The 21,629-nt window shown below is 35.0% G+C and overlaps 1 protein-coding gene and 1 long non-coding RNA gene across 4 annotated transcripts in view; one reads left to right on the top strand and one right to left on the bottom strand.

The window, feature by feature from the left end:
- LOC131545669 (solute carrier family 12 member 5-like) overlaps window positions 1-21,629 on the bottom strand; it is a 78,529-nt gene that overhangs the window by 7,976 nt on the left and 48,924 nt on the right. Inside the window, exons 22-26 of one of the 3 annotated variants that reach the window (XM_058784705.1) lie at window positions 20,551-20,676; window positions 19,963-20,177; window positions 18,890-18,904; window positions 18,579-18,712; window positions 12,243-17,962 (exon numbers count right to left, since the gene is read on the bottom strand). In XM_058784705.1, the coding sequence (XP_058640688.1) occupies window positions 17,871-17,962; window positions 18,579-18,712; window positions 18,890-18,904; window positions 19,963-20,177; window positions 20,551-20,676 (582 nt within the window). In that variant the 3' untranslated portion in view covers window positions 12,243-17,870. Of the gene's footprint in view, window positions 1-12,242; window positions 17,963-18,578; window positions 18,713-18,889; window positions 18,905-19,962; window positions 20,178-20,550; window positions 20,677-21,629 lie in introns of those variants that run through there. The other 2 variants (XM_058784706.1, XM_058784707.1) reach the window with 2 other exon arrangements.
- LOC131545670 (uncharacterized) lies at window positions 6,619-10,695 on the top strand. Its single transcript, XR_009272476.1, has 3 exons — window positions 6,619-9,001; window positions 9,173-9,284; window positions 9,889-10,695. It is a non-coding gene; the product is annotated as an uncharacterized LOC131545670 (long non-coding RNA).

Raw genomic sequence — 21,629 nt, 5'->3', positions numbered from 1 at the left:
TATGATTATGTATGCTAACTGTTGGATGATCTAGATAGACAGACAGTTTGACAAACAGAAAGATAGATACCCTAGTAAAAATGCAATATATTAAAAATACATTTATTTCATACCAAGTATTAAAATATTTACTGACATATCGCTCAAGACTTATTGATATAAAATATGATTAAACTTGATCTGGAGTACTACTTGTGCACAATGCATTTTTCTTAATATTAAGCCTAAAATTTGATTTTTATTCTATTTAAATGTCAGTATTAATGAGGATTGTATGACCTTTTAATAATATCAGTCTTTAAATGCAAGATATTTAAAGTGTAAATTATACTTAAGTGGTTCCACTTTAGCACAATAAAATATGTTTCAGTATATCTTTAGTTGGACTTCAGCACTTCCTCACAATTAAAGTGCATTATAAGTACAAAATTAGTTGATACAATTTAGCAGACTTGAAGTACACCAGTTTAGTATACTGAAAAAAACAATTGGGTATTTTTATTAAGTGCATAAATATGTAAATGTATTTGTAGTACACTTAGTGTGAAATACATATATTTATTTTTCACTAGGGTAGACAGATAGACCAGCAGACGAACAGAAAGAGACAGACAGATCTACAGACTCATAGACAAGCAGATAGACAGAACAACAGAAAGATAGACAGATTGACTGTTCGACAGACAGAGTGTGCTCCGATATTTTCTTCTGCTGTAGTTTTTGAGGCACACTATGAACTGTTGTTTGGAAGTTTATGTTGACCTATCAGAACAAACAGCACCTCTGTGTTTTAGTCTGAAGAGCAGATTGTATTCTGTGTATGTAAATGCAGTAAGTCCTTGAGACTGTGTTTATGGAACACATTGTTCTAAACACTTTGGTCTATGCTCTCTATGCTATTTTCACAGACTGTTTTGACGCATTTCAACAGTTATTCACATCGTAAATGTAATTTTTTATACTTTCATTTTTTAAAAATGTACATTTAGAATGTTTTGTGTTTTCTTACAGAAAACTATAGTTGCTGCATTAGTGTTTCTGCAAATTTGACATCTCTCATCTGACCAGCATAATCAATCTCTCTGTATTTTTTTGACTTTTTTAAAAAGTCATAGATACACTATAATGGATTTTTACTTTATTTTGCTATTAGGGCAAATGGGAATGCAAAATGTATATTCTGTGTTCACCACTACAGAAATTTACCCAACTATGACGACTTCTGCTTCAGTTCAGCCTTGTTTTTACATTTGCTTTTTCTTAAGCAACTTAGATTGCATTTAAGGTATAGGCTACATTCCTATTATTATTTTTGGTAACACTTTATTTCGATAGTCCACTTTAGACATTCTACTAACAGTACACGGTAATAGTGTTGTCAAAAGACCCGGTACTTCGGTACCAAGTCGGTACTAAAAAAGTGAAAACGTCACGGTACCAGGTTTTTTTAAGTACCGGTGGTACCGAGTACCCGGTCAACCCGGTTCTTGACGCGTATACGGCCCGATGATTTGCGCTATGCAGAAAACCCGGACGGAATCTCGGAAAGTTATAAAAACGGAATTTACAGTTTAGCACGGAATTTGTCAAAGTTTGGATGAATTAATCAAAAGTAGGTCATTGCACTTAAATCAAATCGTGACGTGGACTAGTATCTGTAAATATTAAGCCGCAAAAGTCGATTCAAATATGAATCCCGCATGTTCTGCGAGTCTCTGTGTGAGTGAATGAATGGCAGAGACGCGCGGTTTTTTCTTTTTTTTAACTACACACACTGAAGCGCGCCTGATGCTCGCGGTGATTCAGCATCTGACGTCTCAATGAGGACATAAATACATAAACAATATCTACAGAACTGCTCTGAGAGTCCCCGTAATATATTTGGGCGCATTTGTGCGCGTGCATATAATTGTTGTAGTGCGACCTGTTTTAATTTCTCTAAAAGCGTTCACAGTTATGTGCCTTCTGTGTGCTGATATGGTGACCGGTCTGCCGTTCTATCAAACGTTATATAACTTCATCTTTACGTTCTTAAATTTAATGCAGATTTTAGATTGGTTAATAACGCCCGAAAAGGCGGCGTACAGTTTTCGGAGAGAATGGTTGAAAGACTTCGAGAGGCTCCGCTATGAAAATGCACTGTGCGCTATGCACTGCATTCACTTTAAAGCCTGTGAGACGGAGTTTGCAGGTAACACTAACAGCATTCGCCAACGAATCTACACATTTTAAGCTCGAGAGCTTGGTTAAATACAGAGAGTGCCAAACACAAGAAATGCAGGGACAAGTGTGTGGCAAAACGTTCAGGATCGTCAGGTTCAATCGTTAAGGCCTTTAATTGTCAGGATGCTCACGTAAGGGGCTGCGATAATATCGTAATTGTTGTTTTAACGATGTGCGATTTGACATTATAGAGTATATTGCAAAAACCAAACACCCACAGAGAGTGCACGCACACGTGACGTGAAGTCTAGTAGGTTAGACTAGTGCGCGTGCGCATTTACAGTGCATGATTTAGTCTATTAAAATGCATAACAAAATTCCTCCAAAAATCAGCATGATTACAAATGTGATATTGATTTTATACAACAGTTCAATAAACAAGAAGTTAATTGAGACTTACGTCTTAGACACCATATTTCCTGTTTTTGCTCCATTTCGACAACAAAAATAATTCCAAACAAAGCCACAGCACTGTTTTGCGTCTCTGAGCAACATGAAGGGGTTTCGTTCCTGAATGAATCAACCGTTTAAATGATTCGGTTCAAGCACAGTGACTCACTTATTAACAGTGACTTGATGCCACCTGCTGGCGATTGTAATTTCACATTTAAGGTATCTTTTAATTTTTAAAAAATAATTTCAAATATCAGTATTCAACGTTTTATGTTTACAGTATTAAAACATTATATATGCATGTGTAAATGTAGGTTAAATGCATTCATGTCCTGCATTAAGTAGGGTGTAAGTGCATCTAAATGCCACTTCAGAAATTCAAAATTCAAATTCAAAGATGAATTTTGTTGATACTGATTTAATTTGCTTGATAACAGCCCAAATGTCGTCTTATTCTAATTGACTGATTTAAATTTAAGAATTTGACTCAAATGATGATGCACACTTTTAGAAAAAATGGCTTAATTGTGAAAATGACCATAAAAGGTAAAAATCAATTTAAACTTATTGGAAAATATTAATTTCTATCACTGCTGTGAACTGACCACCACACAGAATATGAAGAACATCAAAATCAGCTGTCCACGGTAGTCCTTAAGACTACCAGCACAATAACACAAGATCAGCACAATAACACAAGCAAAATCTCATCTAATTCTTGTTATCGATTAAAAAAAGAGAGATACATTTTTGTCAATATTGCACACCCCTAGCCAGCCATTCTGCGCAATTTGCAGAGTTGAATGTAAAATTTAACACGGCATACACCATCCTAACCCTCGCCAAAGAGGAGATCTCTCTCTCTGTTTAACCAAACTCAGATTAACTTCGGTGGTTTACGAAAGAAATCAGTCAGTGTTTCTTTTCATTTTCTCTCTTCTTCAGCCCTTTGCATCCCCCGCGGTAGTTATAGCTCCCTGTCACCTGACAGCGGGAAGCAGTGACTGAGTGATTGACAGCTAATATATTAACCCATCTGCATTAAAGTTAAGAATGTAAATTATTGTATATGTAGTGATGTGTTGAATAATGCGTTGGCCTTTTGTTTGTTGTACGTCTTCCTGTTCATTGAAATGGGAGTCGCAGCTGGTTTACTTGTTGCATGGTGGCAATAGACCAAATGTAAGGATCGTTTGTGCAGTTACATGTCAAAGATGAAATCTGTTAATATATAATTTGTAGTTATGGAGCTCATTAATTTTTGGTGGGTGCTCCTAAATTTTTGCTGGTGCTCCTAACGTTTTAAAGTTGGGAGCACCAGTGCTACCAAGTAAAAAAGTTAATTTCGAGCCCTGGATGACCAATACTAGTTTTGCTATTGCCTGATTAATACATATCGTTAGCTAAGGTGTGTGTATATCTGTAAGCTAACACTGGTCTCTCACCAAGACACCTGTCCTGTTCTCCTCGCACATCAACTCAATTCGTCTCCTCTGACCGTTGTTCTGTTTAATCCTGACCTGTTCCTGCTCTCTTGGCCGCATAGCAGGTTCGTAATTGTATCTGTGGTCCGTCATGCGAGTGTAAATAAACATTTAAAACTTCCTCAGCGTCCGAACTGTCGTTGCAATCCATTGCTTTCCTGTGGTTAACATGGACCGCTCTCCCTTTTGATGCGTCACTTCCGGTTTTGGCGGTTTTCAGATGCGGAAGTAAAATTCTCTCACAAAAACGACTCCAGAAGCCTTAATAGCGTATTTTAAAGTTTATTTTAAAGAAAATCTAGTTCCTACATTATTTTTCTATACATCGACTCACTGGGGTCTTTAACCTGCAATATGCCCTTTAAATAAGTTTGCAACACTCGCTCGTATTTTATAAAAATAAAAATAAAGCTTCTCTTCATCGTGCTGCCCGCGCAACCGGTGAGTTAACCTAAGTTCCTTGCTTTATTTGTTTAAATGTGTTTAGTGTCTTAGCAGTTAATGTATTTTATGCATTTGCAAATTATTTGAGCCATTTTATCCCGCCTCACTAAAAGTCAAAAATCAATTGAATTGATGAAGCAACTGTATTTTGATTATATATATATATATATATATATATATATATATATATATATATATATATAAGTCTGTCTTTTTGCATCGAGTGTGCACACATTAAAAACGTTTTTGGGTAACAAGTTGTAATAACCTCAAATTGGCGGTTTTGATTCGTATATTTAATCGGCTTGCATTGCTGGACATAAAGTAAAATGATTTTCATAGAGGTTTCCCAATAATTTGATTTACTTTGTTCCACGAGATGTACATTTTTGTAAGGACAGGTATTTATAAATGTATTCAAGTTGTTGGCTCAAGCCATACCAGTAAAGCTTGTGTTATTTACCTAGGCGTTTATGTTCTTGCTTAAAATGTAACATTTTAAAGAGCAAATTATATGTATGTGTGTATGTATGTGTGTGTGTGTTTGTATTATGGGATTAAATTAAGCACCATATTTCACATAATGCCTAGTAAGTTAAATAACTGATTTGTTTCATGTGCTTTAAATAGAATTTTCCTGGTGTTTTGGCAAATATTACAACCTGACTAACTTCTCAATCTGTTTCTTTTCAGGATAAAAGTGAAGCAGCTGGAAGTTTAGTTTGGTATATTGATGTCCAATTATTAATTTTAATACGCATTCATTGTATAGACATACTGGAACCTACAGATTGGTGAGATCCTGGATTGCTGGCCTGCTTTAAAATGGAGTCACAAATATTTTTCTTAGCACACTTGAAAATATTTTATATTTAAAGGGATAGTTCACCCACAAATGAACATTCTGTTATTAATTACTCCGCCTCATGTCGTTCCAAACCCGTAAGACCATCGTTCATCTTCAGAACACAAATTAAGATATTTTTGATGAAATATGAGAGCTTTGTGGTACTCTCTATAATGGAGGATGGTGACTTGGAGGAGAAGTCAAGAATAAAGTCGTTATTTTTGTTTTCTTTGCACAAAAAGTATTCTCGTAGCTTAGTAAAAGTATTCTCGTCACATGGACTATTTTACAGATGTCCTTACTAATGTTTCTGGACCTGGGAACATTTCAGTTACATTGCTGAATGTAACTGTCAGAGGTCAGAAAGCTCTCGGATTTAATAAAAAATGAAGCGTTAGTGTTAGTTCTGGCAGGTCACGTGAGTCAAGCTTGCATCAGCTGATCGTATCTACCTATAGGAATACAACACCTATCGCGGCATTCCTATATAAGCTCTCTTCTGTATCAATCAGCAGCTTTTTCCGCTTGCTCAGGAGCGAATCAGACGGCGAATTCCATCTCTATGAGAAAGCTTTCAGTCAGGAATTTTCAGGGGTTCGTTTCCCACGGAGTTCTCACCAGATTCAACAAGTTTTGAACTTGAACACGAATTCGCTGCGATTGATATAAGCTGATAGAATCGGAAGTGACCTGAGCAAGTACTACTTCTCTGTTTTTAATATGTTGTTTAAGGCTGTCTAAAATGTAACATTTTAAAGAGCAAATTATATGTATGTGTGTATGTATGTGTGTGTGTGTTTGTATTATGGGATTAAATTAAGCACCATATTTCACATAATGCCTAGTAAGTTAAATAACTGATTTGTTTCATGTGCTTTAAATAGAATTTTCCTGGTGTTTTGGCAAATATTACAACCTGACTAACTTCTCAATCTGTTTCTTTTCAGGATAAAAGTGAAGCAGCTGGAAGTTTAGTTTGGTATATTGATGTCCAATTATTAATTTTAATACGCATTCATTGTATAGACATACTGGAACCTACAGATTGGTGAGATCCTGGATTGCTGGCCTGCTTTAAAATGGAGTCACAAATATTTTTCTTAGCACACTTGAAAATATTTTATATTTAAAGGGATAGTTCACCCACAAATGAACATTCTGTTATTAATTACTCCGCCTCATGTCGTTCCAAACCCGTAAGACCATCGTTCATCTTCAGAACACAAATTAAGATATTTTTGATGAAATATGAGAGCTTTCGTGGTACTCTCTATAATGGAGGATGGTGACTTGGAGGAGAAGTCAAGAATAAAGTCGTTATTTTTGTTTTCTTTGCACAAAAAGTATTCTCGTAGCTTAGTAAAAGTATTCTCGTCACATGGACTATTTTACAGATGTCCTTACTAATGTTTCTGGACCTGGGAACATTTCAGTTACATTGCTGAATGTAACTGTCAGAGGTCAGAAAGCTCTCGGATTTAATAAAAAATGAAGCGTTAGTGTTAGTTCTGGCAGGTCACGTGAGTCAAGCTTGCATCAGCTGATCGTATCTACCTATAGGAATACAACACCTATCGCGGCATTCCTATATAAGCTCTCTTCTGTATCAATCAGCAGCTTTTTCCGCTTGCTCAGGAGCGAATCAGACGGCGAATTCCATCTCTATGAGAAAGCTTTCAGTCAGGAATTTTCAGGGGTTCGTTTCCCACGGAGTTCTCACCAGATTCAACAAGTTTTTGAACTTGAACACGAATTCGCTGCGATTGATATAAGCTGATAGAATCGGAAGTGACCTGAGCAAGTACTACTTCTCTGTTTTTAATATGTTGTTTAAGGCTGTCTGATATGAAACAGGTTGCTACTTAAGACTCATCTAGTATTGGGAATTCTATTTCATTAAACTTATCCTATTTTTATTTCTATTTGATATGCTGTTGCTTTAATCAGTGTGCTTGATACTTAACGGGCAGTATGTAGATTTTGCTACCAAAGGTTATTAATGCTAACGATTATCTGGATAAGGGCAACATGCTGTTGCCTAAACGTCGGGTATTGACCATATGCTGTACTGCATTAAAGGGGCATGCTGCTCTTCTCAGTTGCTGATTAAAGAAGAGCACCCCTTCGCTGCTTCTCTTCTTCTTAAAGGGCATGCTGCCGCAGTCTACGCGGTTTCAGAAGGTCTTTGCTTTAAAGCTGTTAGGGTATTGGGATTTTGCTTGCTTTTAGGGCTTATCTAGTAATCAGTATCATGTTTGTTGCTAGACCTGCTTCTTTCTTTAAGCTATTGGTTGTGGTACTTGGTAAATTTGCAACAGCAAGAAGCTAATATTTAACCTGTTGTTAGGCCATCTGATTGCCATCTCGAAATATGCTTGCTGCTTATGGCTCATCTAGTTATTGGGACTGCCATTTCCTTAAGTTTCTCTGACTACTGCAACATGCTTGTTGCAAAGCTGTCAAGTGCATTGGTCTTCACTCACGTGGGTTGTCAGATTGAAGACACATAACATAACGAGCGCAATGCCAATGGGAGACGACAACCTGTAAACTGATGAGTTGATTTGAGTTATTATGCTGTTTCTATAGAGTTTTTAAATGGATGCTGAAGCTTTTAGGCCAGGTAGAATATGCGATCTCTCTCTCTCTCTCTCTCTCTCTCTCTCTCTCTCTCTCTCTCTCTCTCTCTCTCTCTCTCTCTCTGAACCGTTCATTGCTCGCTTCTATGGCTGCAGTACGTTTGTTTGCTGCAAATTAGGCTGTCTTTTTTAGTGAGTCAATTAGCTGTCAATTTTTCTGCATCTTTTTCAGGTATTGCATAAAAGGGGCTTGCTGCTCTGGGGGGTTATTGTTGCTCTCCCTGCTCATTCATGACAGGCTGCATGGATGGGCAGGGAGTTTTTGCACAGAACAGAACCATACCGCCAAACCAAAACTTTATGCTAAGTATCTATCTTTTGACGATAGTGGTCCTGACAGAAATATATTAATTTGTGTTCTGAAGATGAATGAAGGTCTTACAGGTTGGGAACGACATGAAGGGTGAGTCATTAATGACAGAATTTTCATTTTTGGGTGAACTATCCATTTAAAGTATTAGTTAGCCCAGAAAAGCACATTTGCCATTAATTTACTCTCTGTCTCTGGCCATTCAAGAAGTAGCTGATGTTCCTTCTTCAGTAGAACAAAAGATAATTTTTAGCTGAACTCATGGTCCTTGGTGATTCATAAAATGCAGCTCAACGGGTGCCATCGCTTTGCGAGTCAAAAAACATAAACAAGCAACACAAAATTAATACCCATGGTGGCACAGAAATCTTGAGCTCCAGACTCTGGTTTTCCTGGTCATAATGTTATAATGTGCTGTCTGTATCTGCTTTTTGACTTACAAATTGGTGGCACCTGTTGACTTGAAGTTTATGAATCATCAAGAAACACGACTTCAGTTAAAAAATCATCTTTAGTGTTCTACTAAAGAAAGAAAGTAGCTTACATCTTGGTTGGCTGAAGGGTGAGTAAACGTCAACCTGAAGAACCAGAAATAAAGTTAATCCCACAGGAAAAGTGTCTGAAGTACTGCGTCAGCTCTTCAGGATATGTGACACTTCAGGTCAGTGGTTACTCTTCTTAATGGCTGATAGGGTTGATTTTGAGTGATTTCAGTTGTGTTGTTATACATACAGACGTTTTAGGGTGATGCATAGTGTTGTGTGGCTGTGCTAATTAGATTCCATGTTAAATCAAGATTCTCATACTCAAGTCTCTAATTCTCACTCTGAAGGAAATATTAACATCCATGCTGCTGTCAGTGATGTCCACGATGAGCTGCTGTCCTCCGTGCTCCCTCCGCCTATCTGCTTGAGGATGACTCCAACGTTCTCAAGATGGGGGATGTAAGTGATCGTGTTGCTTAAGCCTATGATACACGGGGCAACTTTTTGAGCAATTTTGCTGGGCAAAAAATGAGACACAGGGCACACGACCGATCTAAAGTATCCAGATAGAAATTTGTTGCCCATTCTCAATGGGAAAGTGCCCAAGCAACATTGCTCAAAAATGTTGCCCCGTGTATCATCACCTTTTGAATTGAGAGAGAGATCACTAAAAATGAAAATGCTGTCTAGTCCTCATTTACACTTTTGCAGAAGACCAAAGAGTTACTACAATTATAAAGGATATATTCAAAACCTGGAACTACAGCCTGAATGGCAGGAGAGATTGTTGGATAACCAAACTGTTTTGGTTTGAACTGGCTTTCATAGTACAGAAAAAAATACTATGAAAATCAATGCAACCTGAAACTGTTCAGTAATCAGCTATCTCACCTTCCATTCAGATGTCATTCAAGTTCTGATTGCAGGTTTTGAATATAGGATATAAATTATAATGTAGTTATTGTATGGGATAGAATGGTTTGGAGTAGATGTAAATATATGTCATTTATTAGCAGTCAGCCTTTGGAAGTTTAGAGTAACATTACTCTGTTTTTGTCTTCAGGTAGAACAATCTGATGAACCAGACGCTGAAGATTTATCACTTCGTCTCCTCTCCATTAGTGAAAATTCAACAGTTGCCATGTTCTTCTGCTCAGAGAAGACTGAAGTTGCATTTTGGGTAACATAAATAACGATTTCCCCGTATTGGCTCGTGCATTTGTCATGCTTTTTGGACTAACTTACACCTTGGATCTAAATTCCCCAAAAGAGTTGGACAATACATTTGACTTTACCTGGAAAGTCTTGATGGGTCTGGAGGATGGGAAGCTGAGACCCAGAGCGTTGAGTCTTAAAAATGGACTTTTGTCAGTAGAGTTTCCTCAGTGTTTTAACAAAGTTACTCCTTTATTTGACATTTCATTTAAACTTTCACTTCTGTCACTTTTAGTGAATTGTGTATTTGTATTTTTTTTTTTTTTTTTTAAACAATATTTGTCTAGTATTTAATTAGCAGAACATTTTCTCAGTTGATTTTCTGGAGTGGTATACATTCCATATACAGTACCATGTTCATCCACTCATAGAAATAACAGTTTAAAAAAAAAACATTGCTCTATTTTGAAATTTTTCAAAATATAAGTTTCAAAGTATAAGTTTTATATTTCTAAAGTTACTGTTAGATGTGAATTTTGGAAGTGTTCCTGTTTTAGGGAAATGTTTACAGCTGAGTGATATCCAGATATCCATATTGTCCACTTCTAAAAGTGACAGTTACTATCTCAGCTCATTTTTCAAGGACCTTGCACTGTTTTGGAGAATGTATTTCCATTTGATGTTGAACAATTTAATGTTGATGTTTTGTTAATGATTTGTGGTTGCTTAATAAAAGAGTAACTTGCATTTAAATTGTCTGTTAATCCGTTTTTGTTTTTTATTTTATTTCAGAATGAGTATAGTTGGTGTATAGTTATTTATTAAAACTATAATGTTTTTACGAAGGTAAATTTAATTGTAATGTAACAAAAAAATGAAGTCATCTTTAATTAATTTTAATTGGTTCTGTGAACCCAAAAACTCCTTGTAAAATTAACTTGATCAATACTGTTATAGTAACTTGTAAGATTTAAGTTAGTATCAGTTCAAATGACTTTGTAACATTTACTTAAAAATTTTTAATATAATATAAATTAAGTTAATATAACTTAAAAATTTCGATGTAATCAGTTTCAACTATTTTTTTGAGTTCTATTAACTTATCCGGTTTTACAGTGTAAGTAACTTTGCAACTACATGTCAACTATCAGTCATTAGAGTATTAGTAGACTGTCTGCTTAATATCTTCTAACACTTTATTTTGATGGGTCCACAACATACTGACTATGAGAAACTTTGCAAGTATATATCAACTTATTCTACTAACCCTAAACCTACCCTAAGTCTACTCTGAGATTTAATAGACATGTAGTTGCAAATTAATGAGAATTAGTTGACATGTAGTTAACATGTAGTTACAAAGTGACTTATAGTTAGTAGAATGTCTAAAGTGGACTATCGAAATAAAGTGTAACCTTATTTTTAATCAGTCTGTGCATTCCCCATGAAGCAAACCCCTGACCTTGGCTAACTCTATGCTTTACTGTTTGAGCTACAGGAACACCCTGACATTTGCATGAAAAAAACTAAAGGACGGCAAACACCAGGATAATGATAAAACTGAACACAGTATGCTTTATTATAGCCATTTATAAGGTAACAAATGGGTGAAACAATGCATGTACTAAAATATTTGATCTGGACTTTCGTATTTGTCTTAACCGCATATCATAAAAAGTCACATTACAGGTACATTTGTTTAAACGCATTAACTCTTTGACTTCACACAGTATCTGTTTACACTGAGTGTAAACAGTGTAAAAAAAAAAAAAGTTGAGCCAACTTAAAATTTCAAGGCAACCAGCAGACTTGTCGTTTTAAGTTTATACAACAAAAATTTGAGAATCTCCCACAAAAATAAGTAGAGCAAACTCAAAAATCTGCTGAAGCTGGTTACCTTAAAATTTTAAGTTGGCTGAACTTTTTTTTTTTTTTTTGTAATTTTTTTTTTTTTTTTTTTTTACAGTGAATAGCCAACCCTCTTGGCAAAGGCTATTTACACTATCTCTACCCAACACTGATTAGATATTTTGCGTTCAACACAAACAGCATAATACTTGTATTTGTATGTTCTGTAAGTTGCACCCATCACTATTTGCATTTAAATGTAAATATAATTTTTTACTTAGTCTATACTTAGATTGAATTCTGAATGAAATGTTTGAATACAAATATTGTTACTGAGGAACTATGCAAAAACTCCATATATTAGAACAAACGATCCTCGACTGCTTTCGCTTACAAATGAAAACACAAAAATAGTTGTAATAAATGACTTGAACTTTATTGCATTTTGTGCAGACAAGTCTATAAAATGGTCCAGAGAAACCATTATTCATAGAACATAGAAGCTTTTGACAAGATAAAACAATAATTTAAGATATCTAGTTTAAATATATTTTCATATAACACAATTGAGACACAATTTTCTATTTATTTTTAAAATATTAAACTTGCATGGACACACAAATTAAACAGCTAGGCTAAGATAACTATAATGTGTCATATATTTACAAAAGTAACTGCCACGGTTTAACCTCTCTTTTTCCAACAAAGTGATATGTCACACAGTCATATACATGAAGAAACAGAAACACGCCATCTCTTTCCCCGTTACAGTCACGCTCACAAACACACGCCATTTTGACTCCTCGTGAGAACCGAAGCAGAAAACATAAAACACAATCACTAATCAAATCACTGTCTTTGGATCTACACTGACTACCATACAAAAAGTGTCAAACTGCCCTCCTATGGAGAAAGTAGAAATGTCAGCTGTGTAGAAACACTCTTGCACACACTGCTGGGAAAGTTTCAGAACTCAGAAGTATCTGAAAATGTACTTTGCCATTAGAAAATCAGAATAAATGCTTAAAATCTGAAAGGATGACTGAGGTGAGGCCTGGTGAATTTCTGGAGTTAAAACACCAACATGCTGAAACAGGTATCAGGAGCACTGAATGAATGATCCCGCAAATCTAAAATAACTGCAAAAGCCCCTTCTGTTTGTTCACACTTGAAAATAAAGGTTCCAAAAGTGAGTTTTCGTAGCAATTCAATTTTAGGTTCCTCAAACAAAATTTCTTTGAAAATAACCTTTTTTTCTTATTAGTGAGGAAAATATTGAATGATATGAAGAACATTTTTTCCAGAAATTGCTGAATATTTACTCACCCTCCGGCTATCCAAGATGTAGATGAGTTTATTTCCTCATCAGAATACATTTGGATAAATTTAGCATTACATCACTTGCTCACCAATGGATCCTCTGCAGTGAATGGGTGCCGTCAGAATGAGAGTCCAAACAGCTGATACAAACATTACAACAATCCATTGTGTTTTCAACTTTAAACTATTGTTTTCAGCTAAAATATAAGACCTTTATCTGTAAAATTGCTTTCTTCAGTGAAAAGGTCATATTGTGTAAATAAGGAGGGAAATATATGCACAGATCAAGCAGAGTTTACAAGCAAAAACAGTTCTAAAATATGTCAGTGGATTTTGATAAAAGGATTAACTGAAGTCAGAAGTTACAGATTAAAGTAATACAATATGATAATTGGTGGACTGGAGTAGGGGTGGATTACTTATGAATTATTGTGATGTTTTTATCAGCTGTTTAGACTCATTCTGACGGCACCCATTCACTGCAGAGGATCCATTGGTGAGAAAGTGATGCAATGCTATTTCTCCAAATCTGTTCTGAACAAGAAACAAACTCCTCAAAAACTTGAATGGCCTGAGGGTCTGTCAGTAAATTTTTAGGCAAACAATTCCTTTAAAGGTTCTTCGTGGAACCACTGATGCCAATACCTTTATTTTTTAGAGCGTATATCCCAATACAACATGATAAATCAACTGTGGCAACTTCTTTTCCCTCGATTAACTTCAAGCCTGGCTAAATAGCTCATTTCATACAAGTCAGCGTTCTCAATAATGCACTTGAACATTTTCATACACGCCGCTTCAGCAATCACTTACAAATATCATTAGCACCTTCTGAAACACCTGCGATTTCAAATTCAGTTCGCTGGTTATTTTATAAGCCCTGTTAGTCGACTAGTAACATTGTTGCAGGATTCTTACAAGTCCGCATTGCATAAAAAGCATTATGATTAACCTATACACTATTCTAAAGATGTTTACTTCAATTTCCTACAACAGTGCTCCATAGCAAGGACATGAAATAAAAATAAAAAGTGACTGAATGTAGATATGTGAAAAGAAACTAACTTTGAATTTTCACAGTGCTTATTTCTAGTTATGCTTTGGCCAATTTGGGGTGACTTTCGAGTTTACTGCCCCTTTCAAGGGAAGATAAGGATTGACATGCTATACAGCATAAGGTTTATGACACTTCTTTATGTCTTCAGCCTTGGGGAAGGATAAGACGAATCTGATAAAATGATATCGAAAAGCCCTTTGCATCAATGTGAATTCAATTCAGATATTCTATACTTCATGATGATTGGGACGTCACCATTATCATCTTCAGCCGCAGAGTGAAACCTCTGTATCCAGCAGCACGCAGCCAATATGGCTAAATCACGACATTGTCCCAGCATGTTTCCCTTTGCATGACTTTAAATAATGTGGAAAGTTCTCATCGAGCTGCAAGTCACCCTGGCAGATACGGAAGCTCTGATTTCAGTCTATAATACTTAATAGTACCACTATAAACAATTCAGTATAAAGTAGTTTTAGGCCCTCAAATAACTAAACTGTAATTGCATAGGACTCCAAACAAGCCAAACTGGTCTTTTGTGTTGTAAATTCTAACGTACAGCAATGCAAAAGTTCCTTCAGATAAGATTATTATTTTAGCTAGAAACATAAGCAATAAACTTGGAAGAATTACGATAGGTAGCACTTTGCAATTTCTGTTGTGGATTTTAAAAAAAAGGACCAGGTGGTTCTGAGCATAACTAGAATACTGATAAAGAAAATTTACTTTGCTAGAATTCAAATTCTTTTCTCAAACAACGATTTAGTTAAATATCACTTCTATGGACTTATACACCACAACCTTTACACACTACCTTTCTACTACAAAGTGTGAACTCTGACATGATAATGTATGAGGTATGCTTGAGTAGTATTAGGACAGACTGATGGTGGCATTTTGACAAACTATCTGAGACGTTTTGCCAGTAAAGTACTTCCTGTCTCGGAGTTGTAGAACTCGAAACCCTGTAAAACATCACGTGAAAAATTACTTTTTGTCTGAATGTAATACACTTTAGATTTAAATGCAAAAAAATCTATAAATATTGCATTTTTTTTTCTTTTGTTTTCAGTCTTACGTTTTGGGGGAGTGCAATCTATTTACATTTTAATGACGGTAGCAGCAACCTCAGCACAATTTGATTTGAAATTTTAAAACATACAGTTAGTTAACTTCCTTTTTTAAGTCTCACAGTTACACAAGACGATATTTTACTAGTCTATTCAGTAATCTAATATATTCCTTTTTTGATCGTTGCAATTTTACAAAAAAATAAAATAGTTTTTTAGATAAATGTCTTTTGATATCTTCTATTTCTACCACACATGAACTAAATAATATGCTCGTGCTCGTGAATTGAACAGTCCACATCAGTCGCTCACAGATGCTGCTTAAATGTAGCAAATTAGTGTCGTCTTTACAAATGTAAAAATAAATGAAAATTTCAAACATTCATGACAAACATTAGATATGATTTTAAAATACTATGCAGATTTTAAAATATGCTTTTGTTCACAAATTTGATTTGGTGAAAAAGGATGATAAAACTGCATCTGCTTTATAAAGTAACTGGTAATATCAGACGCATGATATGTTTTAATGTCGTGACCCAGCACTATCCGTTTCTTGTATATGAAAATGTGAAAATGTTTTATTTGTTCGCTTTTTTTTTTTTATTCTCATATGGCACGGTTTATATTTAATGATTTGGCAAGAGATGTAAATACCATGTTTTTCCATGTTTACAATCAATCAGAAATTGCTGGATGAATAAATAATTTTCTTTGTAAATAAATGTTTGAAATATAAATACTAATTCTTTTCTATTTACATTCCCTTAATATATATGTGATTCTACTATTAAATGAGATTATTCAGGATTATATTTTCATGGAATATTTGAACTGTGTATGGGTTTTCCATTATACAGCAGTTCTGTTTAGACTCTCTTCACAGTATGTACACTTGTGTGACTGAGCAATATAATTCATGTCTGCTGATGATATTTTAAATGAACATATTTGTGAAAGGAACACGGCCGTCAGACCTTCTTCTATATTATAAAACCCCTTTGAATCTACTCATGTGCAAACACACACACGGTCCAGCCCTCTCATATTGTACAGTATATATGACTCTTAAAAGGCTGATGTAGTCAGAGGACATGCAGATGGTCAAGGGCAAAGCTGATAGTCATTGATCCAGAAGTGCTTACACCTGGCTCACATTAAACCCTGGTCAATTCTGTCCTCGGTGTAAAAACACACCTCGGACATTTACGTGGTACACTGGAAGACTTGTTTTCAACAAAGAAAGATTCCACTCTATTTACCCTATGACAAGTAATGAAACAATGGAGAGACAGTATAGGGACAAAATACAAAGCATAAAGGGAAGGTCACACTAGATTTTGACTTTCGTTCACTTCCATACTTTCATTCACATGCAAACAAACACAGAAGAATATAATAATCTGGTGGATTTAGAGCTGCCTATTTGAATATCTATAAAATGTTTGACCAATAGAAGATTTAAATATCATATTGATGTTGAGGATACTCACAGTTTAGGGATTTTTCATAATCTTCTATATACACTACCATTCAAAGGTTTGGGGTTGGAGAGATTTTTTTTTTTTTTTTTTTTAAAGAAATTAACACTTTAATTTTGCAAGGACTTTAAGCAAATGACTTAAAAAAGAAAATGTTATATATATATATATATATATATATATATATATATTCAAATAAACACTGTTCTTTTGAACTTTCTATTCTGTAAAACATGTTCTGGTTTCCATAAAAATATTAAGCAGCACAACTGTTTTTGACATAATAATGATATGAAATGTTTTTTTTTAAGCAACAAATCAGCATATTAGAATAGTTTCTGAAGGATCATGTTACACTGAAGACTGGAGTAATGATGCTAAAAATTCAGCTTTGCATCAGGAATAAATTACATTTTAAAATATATTCAAATAGAAAACAGTTATTTTAAATAATACTTCAAAATACTACAGTTTTTTTTTTCTCCGTCAAATAAGTGCAGCCTTGGTAAGCATAGCACACTTTCAAAAACATTTAAAAATCTTACTAACCCCAACCTTTTGAAAGGCAGTGTAATACAAGTTTAGATAAAAACAAACTTTTAAAGAAAGTTGTATGAATCAGAACAAATGCCACATTTTGACATTTAAAATGGACTGTTTTGAAGTGCCCACCAAAAATAAAGTTGTTTTGCATGTTTAAAATCCAGTGTGACTGTCCCTTAAAAGTGTTGTTATGATACATTATATTAAATAAAGAGAAGTTGGGTCAGAGTATTTGGTCAGGTGCCACTGGAGAACATGGGCTTTTGGAAATTAGTCAGAAAAGACCAACTCAATAATTTACTGATCTGTGTGTGACATAAGCTGTTGAGTTTATGAGGTGAGAACTGAGCCAATAAGAGGAAGATTGCGAGATAGATAGAGGGATAAAACTTAATCATGTGGAAGAAGTGACATCTACTAAGCTGGTGTCTTTTTAGACTATGTAGTGCAAAGTCATCTGATATGTGCTGGGGGCGTTATTGCTCATGGTGCAGGTTGGGGTTACTGGGACGTTCCATCTATGCAGTTAGAGACGAGGGGTGAGGAATATTTGGTGGTTGAGCTGAGCCCCTCAAGAGTAGATAGTGATGACCTCACGTCCACCTCCACGCACGAGGAGGACCCTGTTGAGACCCTCAGTCAACACCTCGAGGAACTCCATGTCTGTGAATGAAGTTAAGAGGCAAACATTCGCACTCACAGCCTGATCTCATGAAAATGCGTATAAATAGTACGGCAAATAAAAACGAAAACTCATGGTATTGATATGCAAAAGTGGACTTTGGCGTACATACACTCTCAGAAATAAAGGTACAAAAGCTGTCACTGGGGCGGTAACTTTTCAAAAGGTTCACTTAAGTACTAATATGTACCTTTAAGGTGCCAAAATGGACCCTTTAGGTACAAACATGTACCTTTTGAAAAGGTATTGCCCCAATGACAGCTTTTGTACCTTTATTTCTGAGAGTGTATGTTACGAACGTGTTTGGCGTGCATATAATACGCAGTTTTCGCGTGCATATGATACAAAATTAGTTGCAGTGCATATGATACGCAGTTTTCACGTACATGTGATACGCATCTACCCCACAACTCTAATCCTAATACACGCCAAAGTCCATTTTTGCGTATCAATACCACGAGTTTTCATTTTTATTTGGCGTACTATTTATACACACTTTCATGAGATCGGGTAGACATTCACAGTTACATGACAGCACAAATGAACTTTAACTAAAAAAAGTCTGAAGTCACTTATATTTAGATGAAAAAAGGATACAGGTCTCTTCTCCAGTGCGGTTCTTAGGTGGTCCAGGCATGTTTAGCAAGACTAGTTTAGCTTCTTGTGACTTCTTCACAATGACCTCGTTGAGTTTCTGTGCATGGTGCATGCGTCTGACGTTGGACTGGTTCCTGTATGAAACACCATATTGCAAAGACTTTTTGTGAGTGTGAGGTTTCGTTAAATGACTACATATTTAGCAGATGTGAAGCACACATTTATATGTGATAATTCAGTGTACCATCTTTTAAAATAATCAGAAGGTATCAAATGAAGTAGCATTAGTGTTATCTTAAAAGTGTACTCACAGGTTTTCCCATTCCCTGAGGCATAAGCGAAGGAAAATAACAGTGAACAACACAAATACATTAACAGTACAAATTCGACTTTAACCATAAGTTCAAATGTAGAGATGTACCAAACGTATGGACAGCAATGTATTTCAGATGATTATTGGTCAAGTTAAAACTATCAGTGGTTCGGATGGTTTTTATACACATAAGACAAATATCTTTAGCTTTTGTGTCATGTCTCGCAGATTTTATTTATTTATTTATTTTTTTGTGTCAGGTGTCAAAAACGAGTCTCACTGTTTTTCTTTTTCCTAAGTGAGCTAAGCAACTGAAACGAATGCAATTGCTACAATAAATCTAATCATGATGAAAGTGTTTCTGTTTCAGAGTAGAGTTTAACTTACATTACTGATGTTTGCTGCAAATATGCAAGAAAAAAAAACAGCTATAAAAATTACATAGTTATACGGAATTATTTTTTTTACATAATGTATATGTTTTTAGATATTTTTATTTTAATAAAATAAATATTCAATAATAATTATATATAAATATATAACTAAATATTATTTATAGTATAAATATATAATTTAAATAAATGATTAAATTCATAATTATTTCAATTATTATAAATTTATACTATTTATCATGAAAATAATTATTGCTATTTTCCTTTCATTATATCTTTCATTGTAAGCTTTGTTATACATCCAACTAACAGATCGATGTACACTGATCAATGCACAATGCTCAGTGGAAATACTTAAATGTGACATTGAAAATAGCTCTTGCACATCTCTGTGGGGCTGTAATTAAGTTTTGTTAAATTAAAGTGTCAATACAATGATCTGGTGTTCCGTAGTCAAATGTTTAATAAGCAAAATATCTTATCCTGTTGTTTTGTTGTCAAAATCAGTGCAACTTTATGCAAAGGTTTGACTAACATCTCACCCTCAACTAACAGAATAATACGTTGATTGACTAAACATTTCCTTAATAACTTAAATCTCAATTCTGATTGGTTAAAAGCTTTCGTATTCACCTGATATAATACATACTCAGTACAGACTGTCATTATCTTGACTCACGGTTTCATGTTGAACATATCCTTTATGCTTTCAGGGTTGGCCACTGCTGGGTTATTGGGCTTCTCCGTAGCGTCCGTCCAGGTCATCTGCAGCTCCTCTCCGGGGCTCATGGCCATTGGTGTGGGAGCGATAGGGGAGGTGGGGCTAGTTGGGGTGGGGGTGGCATTTTTTCCCTGAATGAGCTGAACCTGTCGAGGACGGGAGAGACGGACAGACTAAGAGAAAGGTAAAAAGAGTAAGAGGGTAGAGAGGGATAAAAAAAATGAAGAAGTGAGAATTGTTGCTTTTCTGGTAACCTTCTTTTCTCAGAAGGATAAAGAAAAAATAGAGAGGGAGAGAGAGACGCATGCACTGCCAGGGTGTTAACAAGAAGAGAATGATTTTCTAGTAGATAATGACTGAGAGAAGAGAGAGAAAGGCAAAAATAGAAAGTGATAAAGAGATGCTATCTTCATGGCTGATAGGTCCGTGCTATCATCTAATCGTCCAGAAGGAAGAAGGGCGTGATTAGCTCAAATGGAAAACAAGCACAAAGTCACACACTTGATGGATAATAGCACAGAGAACAACGTGAGAGACAGCAGCTACCTCCTCTTCAGATTTCTCTTCACCACTTCCTCCCACAGACTCCTCAGCGATACTCCTCTGGGGGTGCAGGTTTGAAGGGTTCTTTCGCCGTATAGAGCCACGGGACACGTCTGTGATGCTCTGAATCTGAAGAGACAACATCAGAGCTGTTAGACTGATTCAAACTATCAGATTTATACTGTTAAACGCTTTACGTTTCTCTAGCTTGATTGGCCAAGCAGCTTTTCTTCCTTATCTACTGTGTACATATACATTGTTTCCTTTTTTGTTCCACTAACAAAAGAAAGTCAGGTTTGGATCAACATGATGACAGACGTTTTATTTTTGGGTGAACTTGTGACTTTAAAACTTGTGACTTTCACAGCTTATTGCTTCAAATAAATGGTGTTTGGTAGAATAAACCTTGTGTAAAAGAAGTGAGCTTAATTGTATTGAATGTGCACTTGTAGTGTATATTGACTCTTTAAAAAAAGTAGTAGCCTATATAAGTATATAATTATACTTACAGAAAATATATGAATGAAATAAAAAGCCGCTTAAGTGTACTTAAAGACAGTACATTTTCATGACTGTTTATTAACACACTTAAGTAGACTTTTAAGTGCACTTAATATAATGTCAGATCTAATAATGTAATAATCAAATGTCAAGTGTAATAATGTCAAATTACTTTCAAATAGATTTTGAATCATTGTTTTATTATTATTTTGTCATGCTTTAAAAAAGAACACTTAATATGTTGACTATATACTAAAGCACATGTAAAGTACATGATTATACTTTTAAGTGTAGTTTGTTATTTAATATTACATTTAAAGTCATTATATTTTAAATGTACTAAATTGCAACTTTATTACAAATGTATAATTACAAATATATTGAAATGCATGACTTACATTTTTAAGTAGAAATGACTTGTAGTAGTAATTATGAAATGATATAAAAAGATGTAATTAGGTGCTATGTATGATTTTCTATATTTTGGTATTTTGAAGAACGTGGGTAACCAAACTAATTTTATTCTCCTCTGGCCTCCATAGTATTTTTTTGAGTATGCTAAAGTGTCCTTTTCCCCCCAT

Source organism: Onychostoma macrolepis, chromosome 08, assembly GCF_012432095.1.
Source record: "Onychostoma macrolepis isolate SWU-2019 chromosome 08, ASM1243209v1, whole genome shotgun sequence".
Classification (NCBI taxonomy): Eukaryota; Metazoa; Chordata; class Actinopteri; order Cypriniformes; family Cyprinidae; genus Onychostoma; species Onychostoma macrolepis.
The sequence above is the reverse complement of the archived record's forward strand: the minus strand, read 5'-3'. Positions and strand labels throughout refer to the sequence as shown.